General features: G+C 41.0%; 1 protein-coding gene across 2 annotated transcripts in view; it reads right to left on the bottom strand.

Annotated features, from left to right (window-relative positions):
- Usp45 (ubiquitin specific peptidase 45) overlaps positions 1–24,644 on the bottom strand; it is a 62,462-nt gene extending 37,818 nt beyond the window's left edge. Inside the window, exons 1-7 of one of the 2 annotated variants that reach the window (XM_006979259.4) lie at positions 24,562–24,644; positions 20,911–21,020; positions 18,519–18,691; positions 17,291–17,394; positions 15,915–16,015; positions 1,266–1,408; positions 185–280 (exon numbers count right to left, since the gene is read on the bottom strand). In XM_006979259.4, the coding sequence (XP_006979321.1) occupies positions 185–280; positions 1,266–1,408; positions 15,915–16,015; positions 17,291–17,394; positions 18,519–18,691; positions 20,911–21,010 (717 nt within the window). In that variant the 5' untranslated portion in view covers positions 21,011–21,020; positions 24,562–24,644. The remainder of the gene's footprint in view (positions 1–184; positions 281–1,265; positions 1,409–15,914; positions 16,016–17,290; positions 17,395–18,518; positions 18,692–20,910; positions 21,021–24,561) is intronic. The other variant, XM_006979260.4, reaches the window with a different exon arrangement.
- Between the last annotated feature and the right edge of the window lie 2,510 nt (positions 24,645–27,154).

Below are 27,154 nucleotides of genomic sequence, written 5' to 3'. Positions count from 1 at the left end.
AAAACCTTATCTGGTAATTTTTACAAGATACTTTAGAATTATGTTTTAAAGCCCTCAGACTACAGTCCCATTTGGTGGCTTAGAGAAACAGAAAAGAAACATTTTGGAAACAGGTTATTACCTTTCTGTAGCTGTACATGTGCTTGTTACTCACCAGCTGTGGAGCTGACTGCTTGTTACTCACCAGCTGTGGAGCTGACGAAAGCGAAATCTTGAGTTTTGTGCCGTCTTCTTTTATCTCATTCATCAGTTCAAAGAGAATGTGAGTCTGGGCCAAGTTCTAGACAACAGAGCCAAGCCTCGATTCAGTTAGTATGTGGTTCTCATGTGATGATGTGAGTGTTCTCTGTTCAGTTAGTGTGTGGTGTGGTGATATATTGTGTCCCCCAATATATTCTGCATCCTAATAAACTTATCTAGGGTCAGAGGACAGAACAGCCACTAGATAGACATAGAGGTCAGAAAATGGTGGCACTCATACCTTTAATCTTATCACTTGGGAGGCAGAGATCCATCCAGATCTCTGTGAGTTCAAAGCCACATTGGAAACAGCCAGGCATGGTGACTCATGCCTTTAATCCCAGGAAGTGATGGCAGAAAGCAGAAAGGTATATAAGGAGTGAAAACCAGGAATTATAGCCTGGTTAAGCTTTCAGGCTTTTGAGCAGCAGTTCAGCTGAGATCCATTTGGATGAGGACCTAGAGGCTTTCAGTCTGAGGAAACAGGATCAGCTGAGGAATTGGCGAGGCAAGGTGGCTGTGGCTTGTTCTGCTTCTCTGATCTTCCAGCGTTCACCCCAATACCTGGCTCCGGGTTTGTTTTTTATTAATAAGAACCTTTGAAATTCATGCTACAGTGTGGTTCTCATGTGATGACGTGAGTGTTCCCTGTTCAGTTAGTGTGTGGTTCCCATGTGATGACATGAATGCTCTATGTTCAGTTAGTGTGTGGTTCTCATGTGATTACGTGAGTGTTCTCAAAGCTCCCAATCTCATTCAGCACAGCAAACCATGTCCACTTAAAATCTTAAAGATTTAACTGAACACACTACGTTTTCTGTAGTATAACTAAAGAAGCACTACAAGACAACAGACTTCCAGATAACACTGCTGAGTACATATATGATAATCACCAACAATAATCCAAACAAAGAGAAACAGAAGGAACTTTCTAGAATAACATTTAACAGTGAGTGGACAGTCTACACTCATATTAACCAGTTCAAATAATTTTTCACAGTTTACAAATCATGCTGATGACTTACCTGAATGACTGCATTGAAAAAGCAAGTATTTCCTAGATTTGTAATTCCTTTCACAGATGGCACACAGCTGCCCTTTTTTCCCTTCTTTATTTCACCTGTTTCACGCTTTTCTTCACAAAGTTTTATGAGTCTTGAAAATGCACCTATGAAACATACATAAGTCACAGAAAACTTACATAAGATATAAAATTAAATATGCCACTTGACAATTTAAATATATCATTTAAAATCAAATAAGACTGAATCTTTGAATTAGTGTTCCTGAAGGACAAGACCACAAACAAAATATCTTTGGTTTTATATTTTATAGCTATTGAGTTGAATTCACTGTTATACAAATATCTGTACCCTTACATCACATTACAGAATAATTTCCTGATGAATTTAAAAGTTTGAGGGAAATAGGTGAAAACAAACAGAAAAGATCTTCCTTCTAAATACAATTCCCCACAAGAAAAGAAATGGGTGCTTAAAGACAAGCTATTCAAAGCCTCAGACAGGAAAGATGAGAAATGAGCTTATAAAATTGTTGTTGTGCCAAAGAATAAGGAAGGGGTCAAAATGGTAATGAACACTTGGGTCACGGGAGGTGGAGATAGGATGATCAGAAATCCAAGATCACCTTCAGATACAAATAGAGTTTAAGTCAGCCTGGGCTACAAACAAACACTGGATTCCAGCTGCATGGTATAACAGTCCGAGGTGTGCAATCGGAATATCAAAATAAGGGTAATATAACAGATGGTTACATAATGAATGCATATTCATGACAGATTTTTTATGAGATTAAACGGTGAGAGAAATTTTTTCAATTTAAAAACATTTTAATGTGGGGTTGGGGATTTAGCTCAGTGGTAGAGCACTTGCCTAGCAAGCGCAAGGCCCTGGGTTCAGTCCTCAGCTCCGAAAAAGAAAAAACCAAAAAACACTTTAATGTGTATTGGCATTTTGCCTACATGTATGCCTGCGCACAAAGGGCCAAAGAGGGCATTGGATTCCTTGAAGGGAATGGAGTTAGAGATGGCTGTGAGCCACCATGTGGGTCGGGAGGAATCAAACCCAGATTCTCTGAAAGAGCAGCCAAGTGGTCCTAACTGCTGAGCCATCTCTTCAGCTCCATGAGGGGAAACTTTTCTTTCTTTTTGAGACAGGGTCTCACTAGGTAGTCCTGGCTGTCCTGGAACTCACTATGTAGACCAGGCTAGCTTCAAACTCACAAGATCTGCCTGCCTGTGTCCTGAGTGGTGGGACTAAGGAAAGCATCATTACACCATGTTCAGAGGGAAACCTTCTGATGAAAAGATGACAATTAGTAAACAAAAGAAAGGACCAGGTCAGGAAACTACCATCTTACAGTGATGCTCTTCGGTAAAACTGGCAACTTTCCGATGAGTTTGAAAAAAATTTTTTTAAAGATTTATTTATTTATTCATTTACTTATTCATTCATTCATTCATTTATTTACTAGGTATACAGTGTTCTGCCTGAATGCCATGAGAGGGCGCCAGATCTCATTACAGATGGCTGTGAGCCACTATGTGGTTGCTGGGAATTGAACTCAGGACCTCTGGAAGGTTCTCTGGAAGGTTCTCTGGAAGAACAGCCAGTGCTCTTAACCTCTGAGCCATCTCTCCAGCCCAGAGTTTGAAAATTTAAAAGCTAAAACAGTTAATGGGATCACACTATACTACAAAAAGGTGGTGGTGCACACCTTTAATTCTAGCACTTGGGAAGCAGAGGCAGGTGAATCTCTGTGAGCTCAAAGCCAGCCTGGTCTACAAAGTTCCAGGACAGCCAGGACTATTACACAGAGAAACCCTGTCTCGGGGGTGGGGGGATATCTAATAAACCTGAGTGCCATGCTTTGTACTTGACAATCTAGATAACTAGCATAGATCTGAATTTTTCATTTTATTTGTTTCTGAAACAGGGTCTATATAGCTATGGTTGACCTAGAACTTGCTACATAGACGAGGTGGTTTTGAATTCCTAATGCTGGAATTAAAGATATGGAACACCATGCCCAGTTGAAAACTGCATTATTAGTTTGTGTTCAATGACAATGTAAGAATAAAGAACAATTTCTAACATTTACAAACTGACATGTTGATCAGAACTATGTAATAGATTACTGGGATTCAAAATCATCAAACAGGGAACTGTGAATGTAGCTTACTTCATAGATTGTCTGCCTAGCATACAGGAAGCCCTAGGTTCCTTTCCTATACCACAGAGCACCAGGCTGGTAGCATATGCATGTAATCCCAGCATGTGGAAGGTAGAAGCAGAAAAATCAGAAATTCAAAGTCATCCTCAACTACACATTGAATTTGAGACCAACCTGGGATATATAAAACCCTGTCTTAAAAACAAACAAACAAACAAAAACATTTATAGTCATCCCTTGATATATCTACAGTAGACCATGTTTCCAGGACTCCTAGAACAGATACCCAAGTCCTTCATTTTAGGAATTCATCAGGCATAAAAAGGCTGGATTTCTACTAGGGTTGCTGTCTGAGCTTGTGGATAGTCACTGATAATGGATTCCTGTTCTTTTATCACATATATTAATTTTATATAATATATAATCATGGGTTTTATTGTGACATTTTCATGTATCTGTTTTTGTCATATTCCCCCTCCTTTGGTCTCCTCCTATTCTTGCTGATCCCTGTTTCTCAGTTAATCTCATTTCTATGTTCCATGATTGTTTTATTGACAATGGTGTTTTAGTGATCCATTTTTAATGCTTCCTACAAGATCCCAGGTGAGGGACCATTTACAAAAGCATGGCTCCTTACAAGTAGCTAGGCCACCAAAGATAATGTCTGTCAGATGTAATGGCACATGCCTTTAATCCCAGCAGCCTCAGACAGGTTAAGTGATCTGCTCAGGGACGTAACAGTAACATTCCAAGTATAAATCCATCACTTTACAGCCTAAATCCCCATCAATGACTCATGTTCAATAACAATAACTATAAAAGACAGTTGGCTAAGATTCTTACAGATTTGGGTGTATGCCACTCTGAACAGATGAATTTTCGAAAGACCTTCCTTTCTTTCACATCGATAATAAGTGCTGTTCTGATATGTAACATATCTGAGACCAGGACTCACGGAGCTTACCTGGGTGTAAACCTCCTGCTTCCCCTCCAGTGTTCAGGATGATCAACATGCCAGGTTTTACTAAGTGTTGGGGACTGAACCAGGACTCTTACATCCTAGTCAGCCACTCTATCAACTGAACTACATACCAGCTCTGTTCTTTTAACTTTTCACACAAAAAACAATGGTTGGGAGAAATAAGCTACACATAGATTAAATAGTACACAAGTCCACTTGGAATTTCCTAGAATAGTCCTAGAAATAAGTAATATTAAATTTTTTTGATATATACTTTATGTATCTCTGTACTTCATTCATCCATCACTTTTTAAAACATCTGGGATGACATCCCAAAGTAAACAATGTTCATAAGACCATCTGGACAAAACTGCAGGCAAGAAAAAAAAGCACAAACATATGGAAAAACAGATTTCCCCCCCTTCCCTTCAGCAGTAAGGAATGACAAATGTCAAATCTGGAGATAGCCACGCTTCACTGTGCGATGCTCTGCAGCACCACCTGGCTCTCCATGCACAGCCACCAAATATGGACAGAACGCCAGAAAGAACATGCCCACAGGGCAGCAGCGATAAACACAGTTGATTTCATGGTTAAATGGTCGCTTCACACAAGTGGCAAGGGTCTGCTCACTTTTACAGTAATCTATGAGAAAATATCCAAGATTAACAACGCTATTAGGCTTATGTATTAAATACATCAGATAATTTAACCAGAAAAACATAGTAGCATTTTCTAAAAGCTACTTTTTTATTTAAAGTAATAGGGAAAGCTTTAGAATACAGAACAATTTAAATCCATTCAGTTTATGGAATGCCTACAGTGTGCCAGCTATTATATGATCCACTATTTATATTTATATAGAATCCTTATGATTTATGACCAGAAAGTACAGAGCTGGTACATAAAGCCTTGAATTTTGTACCAGCAGAACTTCCAGGACCTAAGTATACATTTTTGTACATCTATTCATTAATGAACTGTCTGGTGAGAGCTAAGATTCTAGTTTAAAACAGGGGGGTGTCTGAATTAGTCAAATATTTTACACCTAAAGGTATGTGTGTTTCTGCTGTTTATGTGCTGTTGGGGCCTGAACTCCAGGTTTCAACCCCTAGGCAATTCTAGGCAAGCATGCTAGAAAATGAGCCTTACCACAGCCCTGTACCTCCTTTAGAAACAGAACCAAATACCCTAAAGACTGAACTCCAAGAATTTTTTTGGAATGTGTTATAACGAAAAGGGCAAAGCTGCTACCAAAACAATTTTAAAAGAGCATACAAATTTTTTATTTCTGTTCATTTTTTTTACCTTGTTTCACTGACAACTAAAAAAATAAATTGGTACCCATTATTAGAAAAAGTAAGTCCAGGATTTCAAGGTTATTTTATTTTAAAAGCATACTCTATCTACAATATCATCTATTCCTTCACATTAACAGAATTATGTACAATGAGAATGCAAAGAACAGACTTTGGGCATTCTAGCTTGTCATTTGTTTGCTTGTTTTGGTTGCTGTGCTGGGTACTGAACCACTACACTTGTACATGACCCCAAGCCTCCTCTAGCTACACTTCTTATGGCTTATTTTAAAAACTTTTTTTTGAGAAATGGTTTCTCTGTGTACTAGCCCTGGCTGTCCTGGAACTAACTGTGGATCAGGCTGGCCTGAATTTACAGAGATCCACCTGCCTCTGCCTCCTAAGTACTGGGATTAAAGGTGTGTGCTGCCACCACTCAGCAAACAAACCTTCACTTTTTTTTCCCTTCAAGACCGGTTTCTCTGTGTAGTCCTGGCTGTCTTCTTATGGCTCTTGTAATAACTCTGTAGTCTACATACACAAAGAGCAGTTTGAGCAAGCCATGGGGAGCAAGCCAGTAAGCAGCACCCCTCCATGGCCTCTGCATCAGCTCCTGCCTCCAGGATCCTGCCCTCACTACTTTTGATGATGAACTGTTATATAGAACTGTGAGTGAAATGAACCCTTTCCTCCCCAAGTTGTTTTTAGTCATGGTGTTTCATCACAGGAAGAGTAACCCTAACTAGGACAAATTGGTGCCAGGATCACCAGGATCAGGAGGTATGGCTGTGACAGACCTAACCATGTTGTTTTGGGGAAAATTGTGGAAGGACTTTGGAAAATTGGACTAGAAAAGCCATTGAGTGTTGAGAGCTCAGTGGGCTGGTCTGTAGGAGCTTGGGAGATAAAAGCATTGAAAGCAGTGTAGACAATGGAGGCCTGGCATGTGAAGTTTCAAGGAAGTTTGAGTCCCTTAAAGGCTATCTGGGCTGTTTGCTATTTTGAGTTGAGAATCTGGTTAGCTGAGGCTGAAGGATCATCTGTGACTAACAAGAGACCAGAACCAATGAAGTGAAACTCTTACTTCGTTGGGAAAATAGATGCTAGTCAGATGGAGCTAAGAAATTATTGTGGTGATTGAAAAGAGACCAGCATCATTGAGGTGAAATTTTCTGTGAAGTGTTTGCTCACAGTCAGCACACAGGCTGTGTTCCAGAAGTGGCCAAGGTTGTACCTTGTGCTAGCAGCCAAACTTGGTAGTGTAAGAGTCTCCCAGGTGGTACTGGTTTTGAAGGTATGAAGGGGTCATGGAGAGCCGCTGAAGCTTGGCACTACAAGAGGCCAGGATAGGCTATGGGTGGAAGTGTAGACTCAGTGTCAGTTCAAGGTCCAAGATTGAAGAGGTCATGCAAAGAAGTTGAGGACTGGCACCATGAAGAGAACCTATGAGAGGCTGGTAAAAATGGAGCACAGTTGTAGCAGAAGACCCCCAGGATTTCTGAGATGACAGTACCCTGGGATGACTACCAAGAACAGGAGAAGCTGTGGAGTGGAGCCAGCTGGATCTTAGAAAACAAACTGTTCTGCAGAGGGCAGAGCCAGAGAAGTGACCTAAGGCCTTGTGAGGAGTCCAGAAGGTCACGAGTGAATTCTAGATAGTGGATACTGAGTTATTTACAGTTGGAGTTTGGTTTTGTTTGTTCGGATTGTGACTGTGCCCTGGTTCTTCCCTCTTGAAGTAAGAACATATTTAAGTTATTTTTTAATTTATAGGAGTCCACAGTTGGGAGACTCTGGATTTTAAGAGGCTGAATTTTTAAGTGTTGGAAAGTTTAAAGTATGTGGGGCTTTTCAAGTATGTAAAATGCTCTATGTTGTAATGTCAACATTAATGTGTGATCTTGGGGATGAAAAAGAAAGGAAACGATGTGGCTTAACAGTAAAGTACCTGTGTGTCAAGTTGACAAGGGGTCAGTTGTGCTGGCTTGTATTTATGTCAATTTGACACAAGCTAGAGTCATCTGAGAAAAGAGCTTCAATTGAGAAAATGCCTCCCTCCATAAGACTGGGCTACAGGCAAGCCTGTAGGGCATTTGCTCAGTGATTGATATGGGAGGACCCTGTCCCTTATGGGAGGGGCCACCCCTGGGCTACTAGTCCTGGGCTTTATAAAGAAAGCCTGCTGAGCAAGGCAGTAAGCAGCACCCCTCCATGGCCTCTGAATCAGCCCCTGCCTCCAGGTTGCTGTCCTCACTACTTCTGATACGGGACTGTGGGTGAAATCAGGCCTTTCCCCTCCAGGTTGCTTCTGGTCATGGTGTTTTATCACAGCAATAGTAATCCCAAGACACTTCCTTAGGTTGACTTGATGCTCAGCACAGAGGGCCTCCACCAACCTGGCACATGCAGCTCAACAAAATGCCACACAAGCACACAGAGACGAGTGTGGCTGCCTCACAGATTCCAAGTGCAGGATGCGTCTTCAGCACATCTTGTAAAGCAGTATTAACACCCATTACCCGACAGCAGCTGTACTGTCCTCTGCCCTGGCTTGCAGGTGAAGTCAAACCTTGAATACACCCGAGCCTCTGCCTCACAGGACTCTGCAGTGGCAGGGAATGAGCTAGGGTTCAGCTTGTGAGATGCAAACAAGAGGAGGACTCTCACGGCAGAAGAAACGATTTACCTTTTCAAAAGGCATTAAACCGCTTTCTAGTTTTTACTATAAAGGTCACAGTATTTTAATCCTCAGCTTCAGAACCTAATCAAGCCATTTAATACTGTTTTACTTTAAAATATGTATATATATATGTGTGTGTATATATATATATATATATATATATATATATATATATATATATATATATATATATAATGGGTGGGGGAAGACATAAAAACACTTTCTAAAACAAACATAATTCAGGTCTTTGATACCCCAAGAAATATTAGCATAATGAACTCAACAGTATATACTTTATTTTCTTTAGTCCTAATAAAAATAGCATCCTGCTAGTACTGATATTTTGAGCTAAGTTTCTGTAGAAAGAACATGGAACTTTCAATCTCCCGTGTAGTTCACAAAAAGCTAACCAATATTCATCAGTATGAATTTCCATTAGGAATTCCTGCGTTTGGTATTTGTATAATACTCTACTTATCCAAGCCTACTGAAGTAGCATAGCTTAACGAACCTTTCAGAGTACATGAGTCAGTTTAAAAAAACACCCTCAGCAAATTTTAGGTTCAAAGCAAAATGGAGCCACACACCCCATCCCCACACATTCAAAACCTCTCCATTATCTACATCCACCACCAGAATGGTTCATTTGTTAGACAAGATAAACCTGCATTGACACTTCATTATCACCCAGCATCCATAGTTTACATTAAGTTTCCTCTTGGTGGTGGATGTCTCTTTCAGCTGGACAAATACATAATGACAGATAGCCACCTTATCACATGGGAAGTTTCATGGCCCTAAAAGCCCTCTGCGATTTGTTTTCCCTCCCGGCAGGCTCTGCCAACTTTATCCATTCTTCTACTCTTTCCAGGTCTTTGGTCTATTTCTTAACATCTTTCTAGTTGGATCTTGCAAGGATATTTTTTGCCCTTTTTCAATCTTGTGTTATATATGACATTTTCATTATGCATATCACAAGGGTGAGCTCCCCCACCACACACACACACACACACACACACACACACACACACACACACACACACACACACACAAACACACACAAATTCTAACATCAGATGTGAAATCTACACAGCTGTAAGCATTCTTCTGGGAACCTGCACTGGACTCATCTCAACTGCTTAATGCAATTACCTAAACCAGTCATGTAGTAGTAATGCTAATTTGCCCATTTCTACAGCTGAAAGAAGTTTTAAGAAAAACTGTTTTTACCACAATTCCTCTACTTTCAAAGTGAATAGTAATTAATTCACCTATTCTCAAAGTGTAATTCCTAGTTAATCATCAACCTTAGGAACATGTACTTATTTAGTCACATGATAAATGTCACTGATAATAATAGCTGGAATATCCATTTCTATCTCTCTTATGAGTCAAATAACCTGTCTAAAATACAACAGTGACCATTCACTTCTCGACTGAAAACTTAACAGTGATTCTTCACAGTCCTAAGAACAAATCAAAAGAAGTCCTTAAACATCTGCTCCTATTTGATCCTCACCTCTCATCATCGTCAGCACCACCAAACCCATCCTTCCTGCTCTTTAGGCACCCTCACCAACAACCTGTTTCTTCTCCCTCAAACACACATCCTTTCTCCTTTTGCCATATTGTAATTAAATAACTTTCCACTCTCGACTTAGAAAGCAATTTTAAATCAATATCCTTGGCTCTTTTAGTCAAGGTTAGATACCATCAGCCCACTGTATCATAGCACCACACAGACAAGCAAACAAGAAGTGTGATGTCTTTACAACCCTTGTAATACCAAGAGATAGGCAACAACAGTAACTGGCAAGTAGGTTCTTTCCATTCACTGCTTCGCCTTGAGCAGCTAGCTAGTGCATCATACGTAGCATTTGCATAAAGCAGAAACTCAAACGTAACAAAACGTTGGTAAGTAAAATAATTTTGATACTAATAGCCAGGGTTTAGGGAGGATGGAAATAACAAAGGTTTTCTGTTATTCCCTCAGCAACAAATGTTTACATTCCAGTTCGGTTTAATTCAGCAGGTACTACTGCCTAGCCATATCAGAGGCAGACAAAAAAGTCAACTGGAATCCATTCCTCAAAGAATATGGATTTAGGAGCTCGCTCTCTCTCTCTCTCTCTCTCTCTCTCTCTCTCTCTCTCTCTCTCTCTCTCTCTCACTCACTCACTCATTCTAAACACCAAGTGTGGTATGCTTGCTATTACAGTCTAACACGACTACACAGACACTGTATCTCAGAGAAAAGACAAGTGTGGAGAAAATAGAGTAAGAACACTGAAGCAGTCATTAGGCTGAGCCTCAATGGGTAAAGTAAAGCTGAAGACAGAAACAGACACATTAGTTGGAAGTTCTTCAATATGCCTGAAGACACCCTTCTCCTTGAAAGCCCGGGATCCCTAAGACCAAAAGTCCTTTCATAAGTCTAAGATGCTACTTTCACTCACTCGTCATTGTAAACCCGTGGGGAGTAGAGGAAGCACTGAGCCTGTGAGCTCCTAAGTGAACTTGTGTTGTTGATATGGGCATGTCAAGGACTCAATACCTCAGCCCCATGGCAGTGGTAAAGCCTTCCCTAGTTGAGTGTCAAAGGGTTAGCAAAACCTTCTTCAGGGGTTTGTGTGTGAATGTTGATAGTCCGTGCACAAAATGTCCCACCATAGCCCCCAACCCCATGTTTACAGCTTGAAGCCTGCTCCTCTACGGACTGCTTCTCCTATTAGTTAAACCTATGTCCTTGATCCAGCCATATATTATTATAAACCTGTCTCCTTGAGTCAGCTGTCCATACATAACCTTCCTCCCTGTTCAACTGGATGCTAGAATGCTTCCTCTCTGTTCAATAAATACACTGAGCTTCCAGGCTGCTGGGCTTCTCCATCAGAGAGCCTAGACCACCCAGTCCCAGTTTTTCTGTGTGCCCATGTCCCTGTGTGAGCCCTTGCAGAGGCAGTCTAATGACTGGACCTGTGCTGGATGCACTTCCGATACAGGAGCAAATATGACAATACAGCTATTTTTTGCTGGGTGATGGTGGCACACTCCTTTAATCCCAGCACTGGAGAGGCAGAGGCAGGTAGATCTCTGTGAGTTCGAGGCCAGCCTGGTCTACAGAGCGAGCTCCAGGACAGCCAAGGCTACAGTGAGAAACCTTGTCCAACCCACCCCACAAAAGTGTAAACAATACTACTCATTCAATTTTGAAAAGTATTTATCATTCCTAAAAAACAGTATTTATGTTAATTGTCATGGAGTTACTGATATTTCTCAGTAAACATTCAAACTTTTTAGTTTCACTTCTAACAAAGACTGACAGAAAAGCCACATAACCAAAGCTCCTTAAGCCTCAAGCATTTTTGAAAAGTGCAAAGAGGCAGTGACATCAAACTTTTGAGACCCAAAGAGGGGAATGGGGAACTAGCCTAGATTTTCTACAAGTAACATTAAAGTATTAGAAAGGAGGCCCTGCATAACTTGAAGTGTGCTTATGGAGCCGGTACTGGCTTTCTTCTCAGTGATTATTTTTACTTAGTGCAAAATCATAAGAATTTTTTAATATCATTCTTTCCTACACAAAGAGTGACAGGCAACTGAGGAAATCTGGGAGCAGCAGAGGAGGCCCTCCCTAGGGAAGAGCACACCAACTAGTTGTTCAGTGACAAATGGTCAGCCCGGAAAACACAATACAAGTAACATTATATAGACTCAAAAGGTTATAACTGGGAATACATATCTATATATAAATACATATGCATTCAATAACAACTTATGAAAAGTGGCCATGAATTTGAAGGAGAGCAGGGAGGGGTTTGGAGGGAGGAAAAGGGAGAACTGTTGCAATTAATATACAATCTCAAAAATTTCTTTTTTGTTTTCTTACCCAAGCATTCTTTCCCTCCTACCCAAGCACATATCCCTTTGAATTATGGTATGTGGCATTTTATCTGTATAGAGGCTTCACAATTATTATTTAATAACTTCATGATTAAATGTACTATTCTTCCAAATTCTTCCTTGATAGCAATTCTCATATTTTATTTCCAAAGTATTTTCTTAAAATACATTGAAATGTCATACCAGAGTCTGACAGATTTCTTCCAACATGCCACGGGATCTTATTCAAAACCAAATCTGCCTGAGAAATACTGTAGCTAGAACTTTTGGAAACCATGAATTCAAAACTATCTCATTGTGAAAGTCTCCTTACTCTCAAACCCGAAGTCCCATTTCCTAGGTGCTACTCAAGGCTCCTCAAACACAACTAAGGATTAGTCTCCCACCACCTGAAGTGATTTCTTTTATCTCCATCTGGCCATGATTCATCCTTTGAGAAATCTGCTAAAAAAAACCAAGATCATCCATTACGGCTTTCCTTTTCAAATGAACACGCCTGCTTAGAAGTACCTGGAGGGCTCCAAACATCAATTAGAACTCCCAGTAAAGTCTTGTTATCTTCTTCATGTATGAGTGCTTTGCTTCATGTATGTACACATGTGTCCAGTGCCTACAGAGGCCAAAAGAAGGATCAGACCTCCTGGAACTAGAGTAACAAGACAGTTGTGAGCTGCCATATAGGTCCTAGGAACCAAACCCAGTTCCTCTGCAGAAGCAGTGAGTGAGTGCTCTTAACTGCTGAGCATCCCTCCAGTCCCTTACTACCCTAAGGATTAGATTCACTACCCATCAGTCTCTAAAGTAGACCAGGAAAAAACAACCTGTGCTAAGGGAAAAAACGAGGCTACAAAAAGCACCCGAGGTCACATAATTAGTGACTGATGACGTCTGAATGTCAGGCCCCTGACTCAAAGCCCATGTTCTGTTACGGTCTGAATATCTCAGTGGGTTGAAGGAGAATGTCACACACAAATATTTGAACACTTGGTCTCTAGTGGTTGGCACCGCAGAAGTGATGTAGGAAATATGCGAAGTGAAGTGAAGGAGGAAATATGTCAGTGGGGGAGGGCTTTGAGAGTTCACAGTAGGTCTCCACTTCCAGGTCACTCTCTACTTTATGTCTGCAGTTGAAAATGTGACCTCTGGTTCCTGATCTTGCCACTTGCTTTGATGCTTCCTCCCCCATGATGGACTCTTAATCTTAATCCCTCTGAAAGTATAAGCCAAGATCAACTCTTTCTTCCCTAAGTTGCTTTTGGTCATGGCATTAGAAAAGTAGCTAATCCAAATATGAAACTCTCACTGATCTCTCACACACTTGCACCCCAGTTAGTGTTGCTATTTGGGATGTCCTAGTAACAGAAACTTTAGTAGGGGAGGAAGTAGGTCACTGTGAACATGTCCTTGTGGGCTGTATGTTGCCCTGGTCCCTTCCTAATTCATTCCCTCTCTCTTTCTTTCTGCTTCCCAGCCATGAGGTGGACAACTCTGCTGTGGCACATACTCATAGTACAATGATGTTCTGACTCAAAAAACAAAAAACAAAAAAGAGCCAGGTAGCGGTGGCACACACCTTTAATTCCCAGCACTTGGGAGGCAGAGGCAGGCAGATCTCTGTGAGTTCAAGACCAGCCTGGTCTACAGAGTGAGTTCCAAGACAGCCAAAGCTACACAGAAAAACCCTGTCTGGGGAAGAAACAAAAAACCTTACAATGATGTTTTAACTTAACAGAGGTCCAGAGCAATGGAGGAGGCTGATCATAGACAAAATCTCTGACACCGTAAGACAATAAGGAAGCAAAATAAATCCTTCCCATAACTTTTTTGTCACAGCAATGAAAAACTAAGATACTCCTCCCTAATATTCTTCCTGAAATTAAGTATTCAAGAAATCTGAACCACTGAATGGCTATTACACTGGCTTTATTCTTAGCCTTAGGCAACCTAAGGCAAGAAATGCAGAAACATAGTTCCCCCGTCACTGCTAGCATCAACTGACTGCATGTGTCCTTACCGGCAACAAAGCAAATGCAACGTGCAGTTCTCAAGAGACAGCAGGCAGGCCGAACGCAGTGCTGAAAACCCAAGGTCTTTCACCACAGCTCCCTGGGCCCCTGTCTCGGCAGAAATGGAGCCATGACTGGCATACCTGAGACAAAGCGGGAATCCTACAAATGCTTGCTGAGTAAGTTCAATAGAGAAGTAACAGAATCAACGATTTCCTTTGCTGTCCGGAAGCCCTCCTCCTCTGGCTTCTCCACAACTGCCTCTTTAGAGTGGCAGGTAGCTAACAAAGACAACTACACGCTGGAATTCAACTGGAAACAACGGGGTTTTCTTTGTTTTTGTCCTGTACGACAACTAAAGGGTTGAAGATGTAACTTAGTGGTAGAATGTTTTCCTATCCTGCACAAGGCCCTGGGAACAAACACAGCACTTTCATCATAACTATATTTTTATAAAACCTTTCAGTTGCTGGCAGTTCATTTCTTCAAAGGCATCTCAAAGGCAACCAAGGCAGCTCAGGGGGTAAGAGAACATGCTGTCAAGCCTGATGACATAAGTCTGGTCCCCAGGACCCACATGGTGAAAAGGAAGAACCAGTTCTCACAGGTAGTCCTCTGGGCTCCCCACAAGTGCCCTGGAATGTGTACTCACACACACTGACTCTCCTCCCTCCATGTGGGTCCCAGGGATTGAACTCAAAAGCATCAGGCTTGGCAGAAAGCATCTTTACCCACTGAGCCATCTCACAGGCCCAAAGAAATGTAAATCCTTGAAAATTTAAAAACTGGGGCCAGTAAGCAGACTGGTAGGCAACTTGATCCCTCAACAGAGAAGTCCGGCCTCTATCTGAGTAGCTAGGATCAGAACAGCACTGCAATTATACAACACACAATATAGACAGCAGTTCCACAAATGTGTGTCAGGAACGAGTCCAGTGTGTTCACAAACATCATTCCCAAATCTTCACCACGTATTACTGTCAAGCTTCACAACACTCCTCAAAATAGAATTCTGATCCCAATTTGATCATAAGGAAACCAAGGAGTAGACGCCCACAGCTGATAGTACAGGAGACTAAATTTAAACTAGGACTCTTACATTTTACAGCTTGTGCTAGCTACAAACTGCTGTTTCTCGTATTAGAAATGTACACACCTTACATGATAGCACGATGAGACTGCTGGCTACAAATGCATGACAGTCTTTTCACACAAATTACAGACGGAGAGAAGTCCAGTGAAATCAAAGATGTGATTTGTTTTGTATTTGAGGTAGGTTCTCAATATATAATGCTGGAGGGCCTGGAACCTCCTATGTAGACCGGGAGAGTCTCAAATGCACAGAGATCTGCAAGTCTCTGCCTCCTGAGTGTGGAGGGTCAAAGGTATTCTTTTTTTTTTTTTAAGATTTATTTATTTATTATGTACACAGAAGAGGGTGCCAGATCTCATTACAGGTGGTTGTGAGCCACCATGTGGGTGCTGGGAATTGAACTCAGGACCTCTGGAAGAGCAGTCGGTGCTCTTAACCTCTGAGCCATCTCTCCAGCCCCAAAGGTATTCTTTATGAACTCTTAATGCAAATTGTGAACCATATTTTACTACAAATTGCTTTAGCAAATTGCTTAAGTTACCTGTTTGTGTTTTAGAAACATGTTTCTGGAGAAAGTCAACTATCTGAGCCAAAACCTTCTTGTTACACTGTGTCAATAATTTTTCGTTACATTCATAACACCTGAAAAATATAAAATGCAAGCCAATGTTATGAAGCACCTTCAGTAATTACATATAAGGTATGCACTTAACAATTCTGTCTTTAAATTGCATAGAAATAGGGAACTCAAAGGAGAAGATGGGCAAATAAGCAAGAGACAGTTCACACAGATCCTCACTGTTCAAATTTTGCAGTTTGTCTTAAATGCCATAGAATGTCACAAGGCTTCAGGCACAGCAGTTATATAGCCCAACTTATATGTGTACCCAACTCATGTGTATGTATGCGAGTGGGTGTGTTGGTGGGGCTTCTTTGGGGGTAGTATCGAGTACACAGGAGGCAGAAGCAGATCTGTGTGAGTTCAAGACCATCTGGTTGAGTTCCAGAACAGCCATGGTGAAAAAGAGAGACCCTGTCTCAAAAAATAAGACAAAACAACAACAACAAAAGTAGGGTCTCTCTATAAAGCATTTGCTGTCCTAGAACTTTCAATGTAGACTGGGCTAGACTGCAACTCACAGAGATCCACCTGTCTCTGCCTCCCAAATGCTGGGACATCATTATGCCTGGTTTTGTTTTTTGTTTTAAGTCTTATTTATTTTTATTTTATGTGCATGAGTATTTGTCTGAATATATGTGCATCATGTGCATGCAGTACCCTCAGAGGCCAGAAGAGAGCATCCAATCCCTGGGCCTGGAGTTACAGACAATTGTGGGTACTGGGAATTGAACCTGAGTCCTCTGGAAGAACAGCAGGACTCTGAACCACCTCTCCAGCCCTGTAATATACACTCTTAACCTCTGAACCATTTCTCTGGCCCCAGTTTTTGGTCTTTCTGAGACAGGGTCTAGCTATAGAGTGCAGGCTGACCTGGAACTCACAATCACCTGCCTGTTTTCCCCCAGTGCTCTGATTACAGCCGTACAACACCATACTTGACTCCAATAATATCTTAAAACCATCACTGCATGGGTTAGAGAATCCCAAACCACCCGAGTGCTTAAGGAACCTTTCTCCTCTTAGGATGCTGGAATTCTGCATTAGTTTGTTACAAAAAATTCAACAAGACAGAGTACAAATTACACATTTTCTTTATGGTACAAAGAAAATGTGAAAGATAAGTAGGATTTATTTTTTTAATATAAGCTTTACGTCCACGGGTAAAATTACTTTTCTTAAATTATCCCACAGACTGTGTGTAAGAGAAAAATGTATACATTGATATTACATTTTTATTTTACCTCATAAATCTCAGTATTTTTTAGCAGATAAAGTACTAGCAAAAGTTAACTTACCATATGGTCCACGTACTCAAGCTAATGACAACACAATGGGACTCAGTCCCAGAGCTCTTGAAGTGTCTCAGCGAATGCTGGCTTTCTGAATTTTTACCACATCCCTGAAGATGAACAAAATGTTATTTGTATGATTCACATATAAGTTTCTTTCAAATTGATCAAATCTTAAATTGTAATTAAGCAGGTTGGGTTTTAAGAAGGGAGAACAGTTTCAAAGAGTAACATAAATTTTTACCAAATTTCATTATCTGTAAAGTAGATAACTTACTGTTCATTAAGTATTTACAGGAGATTGATTTCTCTGTCATTTAGGAACGCATGCCATTTGCTGTCCTGTATATTATATACTATGGGACACTGAGCATCCTGCTAACCCAGGGGTGCCCACCCCAAACATCTATTTCCCAGTCCTCCACCTCAAGCCCACCGAACATGGAAACAGGGCCAATGTGGTAAAATCCCTCGCTAGAGTCTAGGAAAGGGTTGTCTATCTGCAAAATGAGCTTTGGCGATTGCTGTGTGACACATAATGCCTGAAGCATCCCTGGTCTCTGAAGCCAGGAAGCTGAGACAGGATTTCTCAGTGCAGCCCTGGCTGTCCTATAACTCACTCTGTAGACCAGGCTGGCTTCAAACTCAGAGATCTGCCTGTCTCTGCCTCCTAATTACAGGGATCAAAGGCGTGTGCCACAACTTTTATTTCAGCGAAAAATTCCTTTATTAGGGCTGGTGAGATAGATCAATGAGTAAAGGTACCTGCTGCCCATCTTGACAACCTGAGTTTGATCCCTGGTCATACATGAGGGTAAACAGAGAAGCGACTCCAGTACGCCATCCTCTGACACTCACAAATGTGTTGTATGCACATACACACACACAAAGTAAATTAATGAAAAAAAAAAGGTAAAAAGGAATGGAGAAAAAGGAATCTAAAAGGTAACATCCATTTCCTAAATTTAAGAAAGAAAGATAAAAACAGGTCTAGATATGAGAACAAGTGCATTAGATTCCTTTTCAAACTATTTATGAACTATACTATTATGATTACCTTCTAAACATAGCATATATTTACTTAATCCTAAACATTCATAAGTCCACCTTGGCATGACAATCTAAACATGAAACGAATCTATTTTAAGGCCTATATCACCAGAAGACCAACTCATAGTAGGCATTTAAAAAAAAAAAAAAAGAAAACACAGACATATAAATAATACCTCCTTACCTGAAAACCACACTTGAGGCACAACCAAACATCGGAGGGAAGTACTGGCTGTCCATCACAGAATCTTCTCTCTTTCAAGCACTCTGAACAAACTGACCACAGATTCTCAGCTATTGCCTTCTTCACATGATTCACACTGACAGCATAACTGATGTGCTGGCATGTTAAACCTACTGAATAATATGGGGCAAAATGAAAACATTTTCTCTGCTAGGCGAAAGCACTACCATGAGCAAGAGTACTGGTTAGTTCATTAACTTGATACAAGCTGAAGTCATCTGGAAAGACAGAACCTCAATTGAGATATTGTCTCCATCGGATTGGCCAGTAGGCAAGTCTGTAGGCATTTTCTTGATTAATGATTGATGTGAGAAGGCCCAGCCCACAAGGGCAGTGCCATCTCTGGGCAAGGTGTCCTGAGCTGTATAAAAAAGCAGGCTGAGCAAGCCACAGGGAACAAGCCAGTATGCAGTGTTCCTCCGTGGTCTCTGCTTTAGTTCCTGCTTCCATGGTCCTGCTCTGACTGTTTGTTTGTGTTTTTAGTTTTTTGAGACAGGGTTTCTCTGTGTAGGTCTGGCTTTCCTGGAGAGGCTGGCGCTGTAGACCAGGATGGCTTCGAACTCAGAGATCTGAATGCTTCAGCCACCTGAGTCCCGGGATTAAAGGCGTGCACCACCATTGCCTGGCTTCAGAATTCTTAATGAATATTCTCACATGACAAATTTTTGTCTGGTCCCTAAATATCATTTATAAAAGCTTCCACTGTATATAGAGACAAATGGCTAAAACTAAGCACAAATACAAAATAAAACTAAGCACAAATACAAATAATTATATTCTTCTCCTAAGAGCCCAGTTAATACTTACATGTCCCCAAATACCTGAACACTCAGGTATCCACATCAAAACTACATTTACAAAGCCACAACCATATACTAATTAACTAGAAAGGTTAGTTGTGCAGCTAGCTATTATTAATTCAATTCAGACATGAATGTCATTCCTCACTAGGTATTTACAATGAAATACATAAAACATTAAATTTCCTAATTTTACATCAAGGGCGAACCATAAGAACAGACATGAAAGGACTAGTTCCAGGAGCCTAAGGAAGCAGTTCAGCTGAATGCTTACCTAGCATGCACAAGGCCCCAGGTTTGCACCCCACTACCCCACAAGGTATAATGGCACAAGCCTATAATCCAGCACTTGGGAGGAAGAAGCATGAAAATCAGATGTTTGATTTAGCCTCAGCTACACAGTGAGTTTGAAACTAGCCAGGGCTAGAGACCATGGCTCAAAAAGAAAAGAAAAAAAAAAAAAAAAAAAAAAGGAACTCGAATAGGAAGGACCCATGTCATTAAAGAAAGGAACATTTGGGGAAAGCTGATGAATGACCAGCCCGCCCAGAGCAACAGCTTACAAAATGTCATTACTTTGTATGAACTTTACAATTTAATATTCTAAAGTGAAAACTCATTCTATTCTAGATATCTTCTCCATAATCCATGGGATGGGTTCTGACCAGGATAACATAAATATTCTGATGCTGCCATTCAGATTTGTATAACTGAAATCATTGGTGACCTTAGAAATAAGTGGATGGACTAAAGATAACATTTTATGGGAAAATGTAAATAATTTTTCTTTATATTTTTAAGTAATTCTCCTTCAGGTTTCTGTAAATTATATCATTATCTAAATTTCATATGATAAATAGGTTAGATGAATATTCCTGAATATAAAATTGTAATAGTCCAGTTTCCACAGTTTTTTATATTAAATAAGTAAAAACCAGTAATGTAACTCTGGCTAGCCTCAAACTCAGAGATCTGCCTGCCATTACCTCCTGAAAATGTTGGGATTAAGGGCATGTACCACCATACTTAGCCTGGTGTGTTATATTTTAAATAAAATAAAAACTCTACATGGAAACCTTCTACTTTGCAAATGGTGATATAAAGCCAAAACCTCCTTTCTTTCCTCCAAATTATTAAATAACAAGAATAGAAAACAAAGATTCCAAGTTCATTTTCAGGAAACGCAAGTCTAAGTGGGCAGCGGTGGTGCACACCTTTAATCCCAGCACTAGAGAGACAGAGGCAGGAGGATCTCTGTGAGTTTGAGGCCAGCCTGGGCTACAAAGTAAGTTCCAGGACAGCTCTAGCCATGAGAAAAGACAAAGAACAATATGACAATTTTAATATACTTCTAACTTAAAACAAAATCCCAATAACACCAACAATGGTTTTGTGAGGGGAACTAGACACGCTAGTTCTCAGATTTATGTAGAAAATGGTGAAAATAAAGTACTGAACATATTGACTGAAAAGCATCTACTGTTCCTTCTTTACCCCAACCTCTCTCTGAGATATCAGACCGTACAACTTACCAGCAATGTCATCTGAAGAATCTTCGTCATGAGGTAGCAACGGTCTTTTATTTCTTTTGCCTTTCTCAGGTAAGTCTTTTGAGGGATCTTTTACCCGCATCTGTTATTTACTGAAAAGTTTAAAGAAAAATAACAATACTTTAATCTTCAAAATTAAACTTTTAGGTATTTAATGCTCATTCAAATTTGATTGGTCTATAATTCAACAGAAGAAAAAGAAGGGAAACAAATCAGCTAAAATAAACCTCAAAACCAATGCACAGGACTAAGAGGACAGCTCAATGGTAGAGCATGCATGAAACCCTGGGTTCTCGCCCCAGGACTGCCATACAAAAAAAAAAAAAAAAAAAGGTCAATACACAAATGGCACACTCCAACCACTCTGTTACAGACTGTTTTTACCACCACCACCACCACCCACCACCACCACCACCCACCCACCCCACCCCACCCCGCGCCAAGTGTCTGAAAACCCCTCTGCAGAAATCTAATCCACAGTGTGGTAGTGCTTGGAGATGAGCCCTAACAAGAGTAGGTGAGAGAGCAAACCTGGCATTTATGTGAGGTAACAAGAAGAACACCAAGACAACTAGACCTTTTTTAAATTGGGGTCTACCTTACCCTTGCTTGTAGCAAGGACAGACAAATCTGCCAGCACCTTGAGCTTGCCAGCCTTCAGTACTAACTAATATTAGCTGTAAAGCCACTCAGTGCACAGTAAAAAAACAAACAAACAAAAAAAATTGCTCAACACTAAGACATGCCCCCTGCATGCATGTCTCAGAGGGGAAATTTTCATCAAGGAAATAAGAACTACTTCTTAGAATGGGCTCTTTCCTCACCCTGTCATCAATGCTGACAGTAGCAGCTGGAAGATTCACACTGGACTGGGGAGAAAAACTGTAAACCTAATAGTCAGGAGCCCTAATCGCTGCACTACCTAGTGGACTAGTGACAGAAAAATTAATTCCTGCTTTTAAGCTGCCATCTTTTCTCTCCAAGTTCTCATTATGAAAAATTTTTTAAAATCTACAAAAGTTAAAAGAACCATATAATGAGTACTCACACCTTGTCTGGATTACACATGTATTACCACTTTGCTGTATTTGTTTTATCTAAATATCAGTAAAGAAACATACAATTTTTGCTGTTTTGGTTTGTTTTTCAAGACAGGGTTTCTCTGTGTAGCTTTGGCTGTCCTAGAACTCAACTCTGTAGACCAGGCTGGCCCTGAACTCACAGAGCTGCCTGCCTCTGCCTCCAGAGTGCTAAGACTAAGGGTGTGCACCTATACACCTGGATAGAAATGCACAATTTTTTAAATTTTAAAGTATGAGTATGTCCATGGGTATGTGCATGTTAATGCAGGTACCGGTGGAGGGCAGAAAGCATCAGATCTCCTGCAAGGAGTTACAGGCAAATGTAAGCTGCCCAGTATGGGTGCTGAGAACCAAGCTCTGGTCTTCCTCAAGAGCAGCACATGCTCTAAGCACTGTGCCATCTCTCCAGCCCAAATATATATACATATGTATGATTATTTTTAAAAGTATCTGAAAATAAGTTGTAGAAATAATGAAAATTTATCCCTAAATACTTAAGCATGGTGCTTTAAAAAAAATCAATTCTCCTACATGACATCACTATCATATATAGGAAAAATTTTCCTAGTATCTTTTATCCTAACATATTCTAATTTCCTTATCTGACCCAAGTGTATTCTATAGAGGTTTTCTGGATGAAGATTTAATAATTATTTATACTTCATCTGTTAGAATTCTTCATTCTTTTTTAATACTGTTTTCCCCATATGATTTTTTTTAAGCATATGTGTGTTGGGGGGTGGTATATGCAGGTGTCCTTGCTAACACATCTCAGCAAATGCTCCGATTCCTACAGCAGAATGGGGTAAGGGGAAAAGCTCTAATACAGAGCTGGTTCTTAAAGCTTTGCCTGAAGCGCATATTGGCTGACTAAAGAAAAGCACATGGTCACCTTTAACTTGAGGTAAGTAAACACTACATCACCCATTTAGCAGAAGTCAATTCTAGATGACCACAAAGTCATCACTTTCTCATGTATTCAGAAAGTCTTGAAAGAAAGCACACTGGGCCTAGCCTTATCCACCACACCTCTCTCTCAACAACTTCTGTGCACTTTACTTAGCCATTTCAAACCCTTTTCAATCTCCTTAACTTCCAATCCTCCGACCTCCCCACAATGAGATGGCAAATCTGGTCTTTCTATCTCTAAATTTACAAACCTGCATCCATTAACTTTCCATTATCAAAGTTGTGTCTGGAACTCTCTAAGGCTCTCTTGGCCAACAGAAGGATTCAAAGGAATCAGCACATGGTTGTAGGTTTACTCTTGCACATTTCATACAGCATTTGAATGAGTATACAACCTGATTAGAATGGACAAGGACTCTTTTCCATAACTTCCATAAGCTCTCTCCCTCTCAGGTAAGCACACACTCTCCTCCTCACAAGGAACAAGCAGCTATGAATCTGAGCTCAGGGGAACCCATTAGAGACTTGGAGACCGGGAACTGTATGGTAACTGGTAATTTTGGCATAAAATATAACGTTGGGCATAGAACATTTACTACATCAGAACACGCCCAAACTCCAAGTTTCCAGGTGCCAAACAAGGGCCAAGGCTGCAGGCAGAGCCTACAAATGACAGAAGCCTCAGGCCTGATTGTTAACTCTTTACACAAATATGTTTTGGCTATTTTTTTTTCCGTGCAGTTTTCTAAACATCAAGTGTTACAGCATTTTTTAAATTTTTTTAATCTATTTACGTGTGTGTGTGTGTGTGTGTGTGTGTGTGTGTGTGTGTGTGTGTGTGTGTAAAGATGTGCACGTGTTTCCGTGTTTCGATTTGCATCGGTGAGGATCTCTTTCACCACGTGGGTTCCGGAGACTGAACCATCAGGCTTGGCAGCCAAAGCCTTCACCTGCCGAACCATCAGCTTCAGTTTTTAACTTAAACATTACCTAGCACCTGCATTTTCTCTAACACAGGATGTACTGCTAGCATATTTAATATTTTGCTTTTCAGCTGGCTACAAACATCCCATGTCCAAATACTGTTTAGTTTTGGGCGGCTATTCTCCAGCGTGAGAAGAGGAAACGTAAACATCTTCCTTTAGACACCCGGGCTCAAAACACGCAAGAACCTTCTCCCAACTACTCTGAGATACGTCACTTTCATCATCCTCATTTTACACTTGAAACTGGATGGAGGTAAAAGTGACTTGCATAAGTCCGGGAGCCAGAAGTGGGCTCGGGTAGGATCGACCCCTAATATTCGGTGTTGCCAGAAAGCCGTGGTTAGGCTCCCTTTCTCGGGAGGCCACTGATGCACCCCAAATTAGCAGAGTGGAGTGCGGGGCAAGGAGAGATCGCGAGGGGACAAGAGATCCCGGGTCACCGTGAAGACTGGACTTGGCCTGGTTCCCTCCCCGACCCCGGCTCTTCCCGCAAACGCCAGGACTCGGCCCGGTGGCCGTCCGGCGCCGCTGTGAATGTGGACGCGAGGGCACGTGGGAAACCTCTCTTTCTAGGCTGGTCCACCTACAAGGAGGCCTCGCCGCCTCAGCGAAGACACAAGGGTTGCAGTGACCCCAAAGCCTGGGCCCCAACTCACCCCGCCCGCCGGGCCGCAGCTTCCACACACTAGAGCTTCTGCGCCTGCGCGGCAGGCAACCCGGAGAAGGCGGGGCCTGGCGTTGTGGGCGGGGCGAGGGCGGGGTCTGGTGTTCTGGGTGGGCTGGGGGCGGGCCTTTGAGTCTAGGCTCAGATCCTGATTGTCGTTGTTCCTGCAGCGAGGAGGTCAGAGCGAACTGGAGCTGGTGTAGCGCAATGAAGGGGTGACCCCTTGCAGCTGGCTGGTACAAAGCTAGCCACAGGGCCTGAGTTCAGGTGCTGGCGTGGATGAGGGGCTCTGGTCCTTCTGGCCTGTCTCGATTGCTGGGCACTTTTTGAGCCGGCCTCCCGTGTCTCATCACCCTTCTGGGAACTCTGTAGAGTTACATCTGACATTCACTGTATATCAAGGTTTTTTTTTTTCATGTGGTTCTCACTTCTGAACTAAACAATACATCACACCTGTGATTCTTCAGAGTCCGAGCATCTGTTACAGTGTTGTACACCTTGCTTTTGAGTAAAAATAGTTGGTTTGAAATTATTTTGTTGCAAGCACTGGTTGATGGGTCCTAGAAGTCTGTCTTTCACAAGGGACAGGTTGTAATCCTAATGGCAAGGGTGCTGGGTTTGAATTTAAAAGATTGTAGTTAAGCGCCCAAAGCTGACTGTTTGTTACCTTAAAAATTCTAATTCATTTCTATGGGGAAACTTGTCGAAATAGGTAGTTATTCATTTACATTATGTTTATAGGAAATATGCAGGTCAACGTGCTGGATACATAATGATCTTTTAGGAGATTTTCTTCCAGGATGAAAGAAATGTTGCATCAATGAGAACAGTTTGTGTTGTGATGTAATTTCAAAGTCAAAATTGTCTGTATAAATATAAAGTTTTGTATGTTAATATTGAATTTGAAATAGAATATGAAAAAGATAGGCAAAAGAGCAAATGTAAAATAAATTGCACCAGGAATAGGTCCTTTTTAAAATATCATATTTTTAAGACTCAAATTACAGTTAGAAGGGCAGAATTTTAAAATGAAAATTTAGATTCTCTTCTTAATAAAAAGAAATTTAAGAATTCTGCAATTAGTCACTCAATATTAAAATTTCTCTTAGAATTAATGAAGTCCCATGGCTACTGTCTGGTCCCCCAAGAAATTCCTTTTCCAAAGGCCCAGCATTTAGACAAAAGCCACCATTCTCTCGGGGACTTGAAGAAAGTTCCTGTTTGCTAAAAAAGGGAGTCATTCTCATCTCTGGCAAGAGAACAGGTGGCTCTTCACTTAACATTTGACTGTGGGGCCTGTTTACTTGTCAAGGTCAATGCTAGGCTAGGCTCCCTCAGTGCCTGCTCACGAGTCCCACCCCAGCTCACAAGCCCCCTTTCTCCTATTCTCATTTAACTTTGGAAATCTTTCCCCCGGCACTTTTCCTTGCTTTCTCAGGAGACAGTTTTGGCAGCTTGGAAAAAACAAAATCCTTTTCACCCCTGGAGTGGCTAGTTTGGTTTCTTTACTGTGCCCATTTTCATTCAACTGCCTTGATATCTAACAGATAGGCTCTTAGTCTGACCAAAATCTCCAGAGACTACAATCCTCATTCAAAGTTGGCAATGCTTATTAGCAGAAAAGTGGATGGAACTAGAGATCATGTTAAGTCTCAGACTCAAAAAGACAAATATTGCATGTTTTCATTTTGTTGTGGGATATTTACCAGAGAAGACTGCTTAGACGTGGGTTTAAGCCAGAACAAAGTCTATTAGTCAGCTGGCGATTACACTGAGTGTTCAGGATCCCAGTGTAGCCCCAAGCCTTTCTCAGGGTGGGATTTTAAGCACAAAAAAAAAAAAAAAAAAAAACCATGTTCTAAGTTTACATATTTTAGTTAACAAGAACAGTTAGCCAGAAGCAGAACTACAGAAGCCAAAAAGTAAGGTTAGTACATTTAGAGACTCTCCTAGAATTATGGACTTTGATGGATTCCGCCCTTGTTTTAGTTTGGGCAGGTGGTACTGTCTACATGCTGAGTTTTACAGCCTGAATGGTACTTCCACAATGGAGTCAGTTGTGCTAAGGTCTACTAAGACTACTAAGGTCTGGGGCCCTGTTACAATTTCATTTCTGTTACTGTGATAAAATACCTCATCAACAAGCAATTTAGGGGAGAAAAGAAGTCCATCATGTTGGGATGTCTAGGCAGCAGGAACTCAAGACAGCAAGAAATATCCTACTGTAAGAACATCAAATATAAAACTTTTGTATCAAATATCATGAAACTTGTGTTTACGGCAAGGAATTCAAATCTTTTTACTCTCCCTACTTGTAAGACTTTATTCAAATGTTTTAATTTCCATCAGCACTCAGTAAAACCACTACTGTATTCCAGGAATTTGATGGCCTAGAGCAGTGACTCCATGATCCTTCATTTTCTGTTTGCCAATTCTTTTCAGTCAAGACTGAGATCAGACCCCAGCCAATGGGGAAAAGACAGTCACCACCTAAGTTTGAATAAAAACCAAGTACAAGCCAGGCGGTGGTGGCACATGCCTTTAATCCTAGCACTCAGGAGGTAGAGCCAGGCAGATCTCTGTGA

This window comes from Peromyscus maniculatus, chromosome 2 (assembly GCF_049852395.1).
Source record: "Peromyscus maniculatus bairdii isolate BWxNUB_F1_BW_parent chromosome 2, HU_Pman_BW_mat_3.1, whole genome shotgun sequence".
Classification (NCBI taxonomy): Eukaryota; Metazoa; Chordata; class Mammalia; order Rodentia; family Cricetidae; genus Peromyscus; species Peromyscus maniculatus.
The sequence above is the reverse complement of the archived record's forward strand: the minus strand, read 5'-3'. Positions and strand labels throughout refer to the sequence as shown.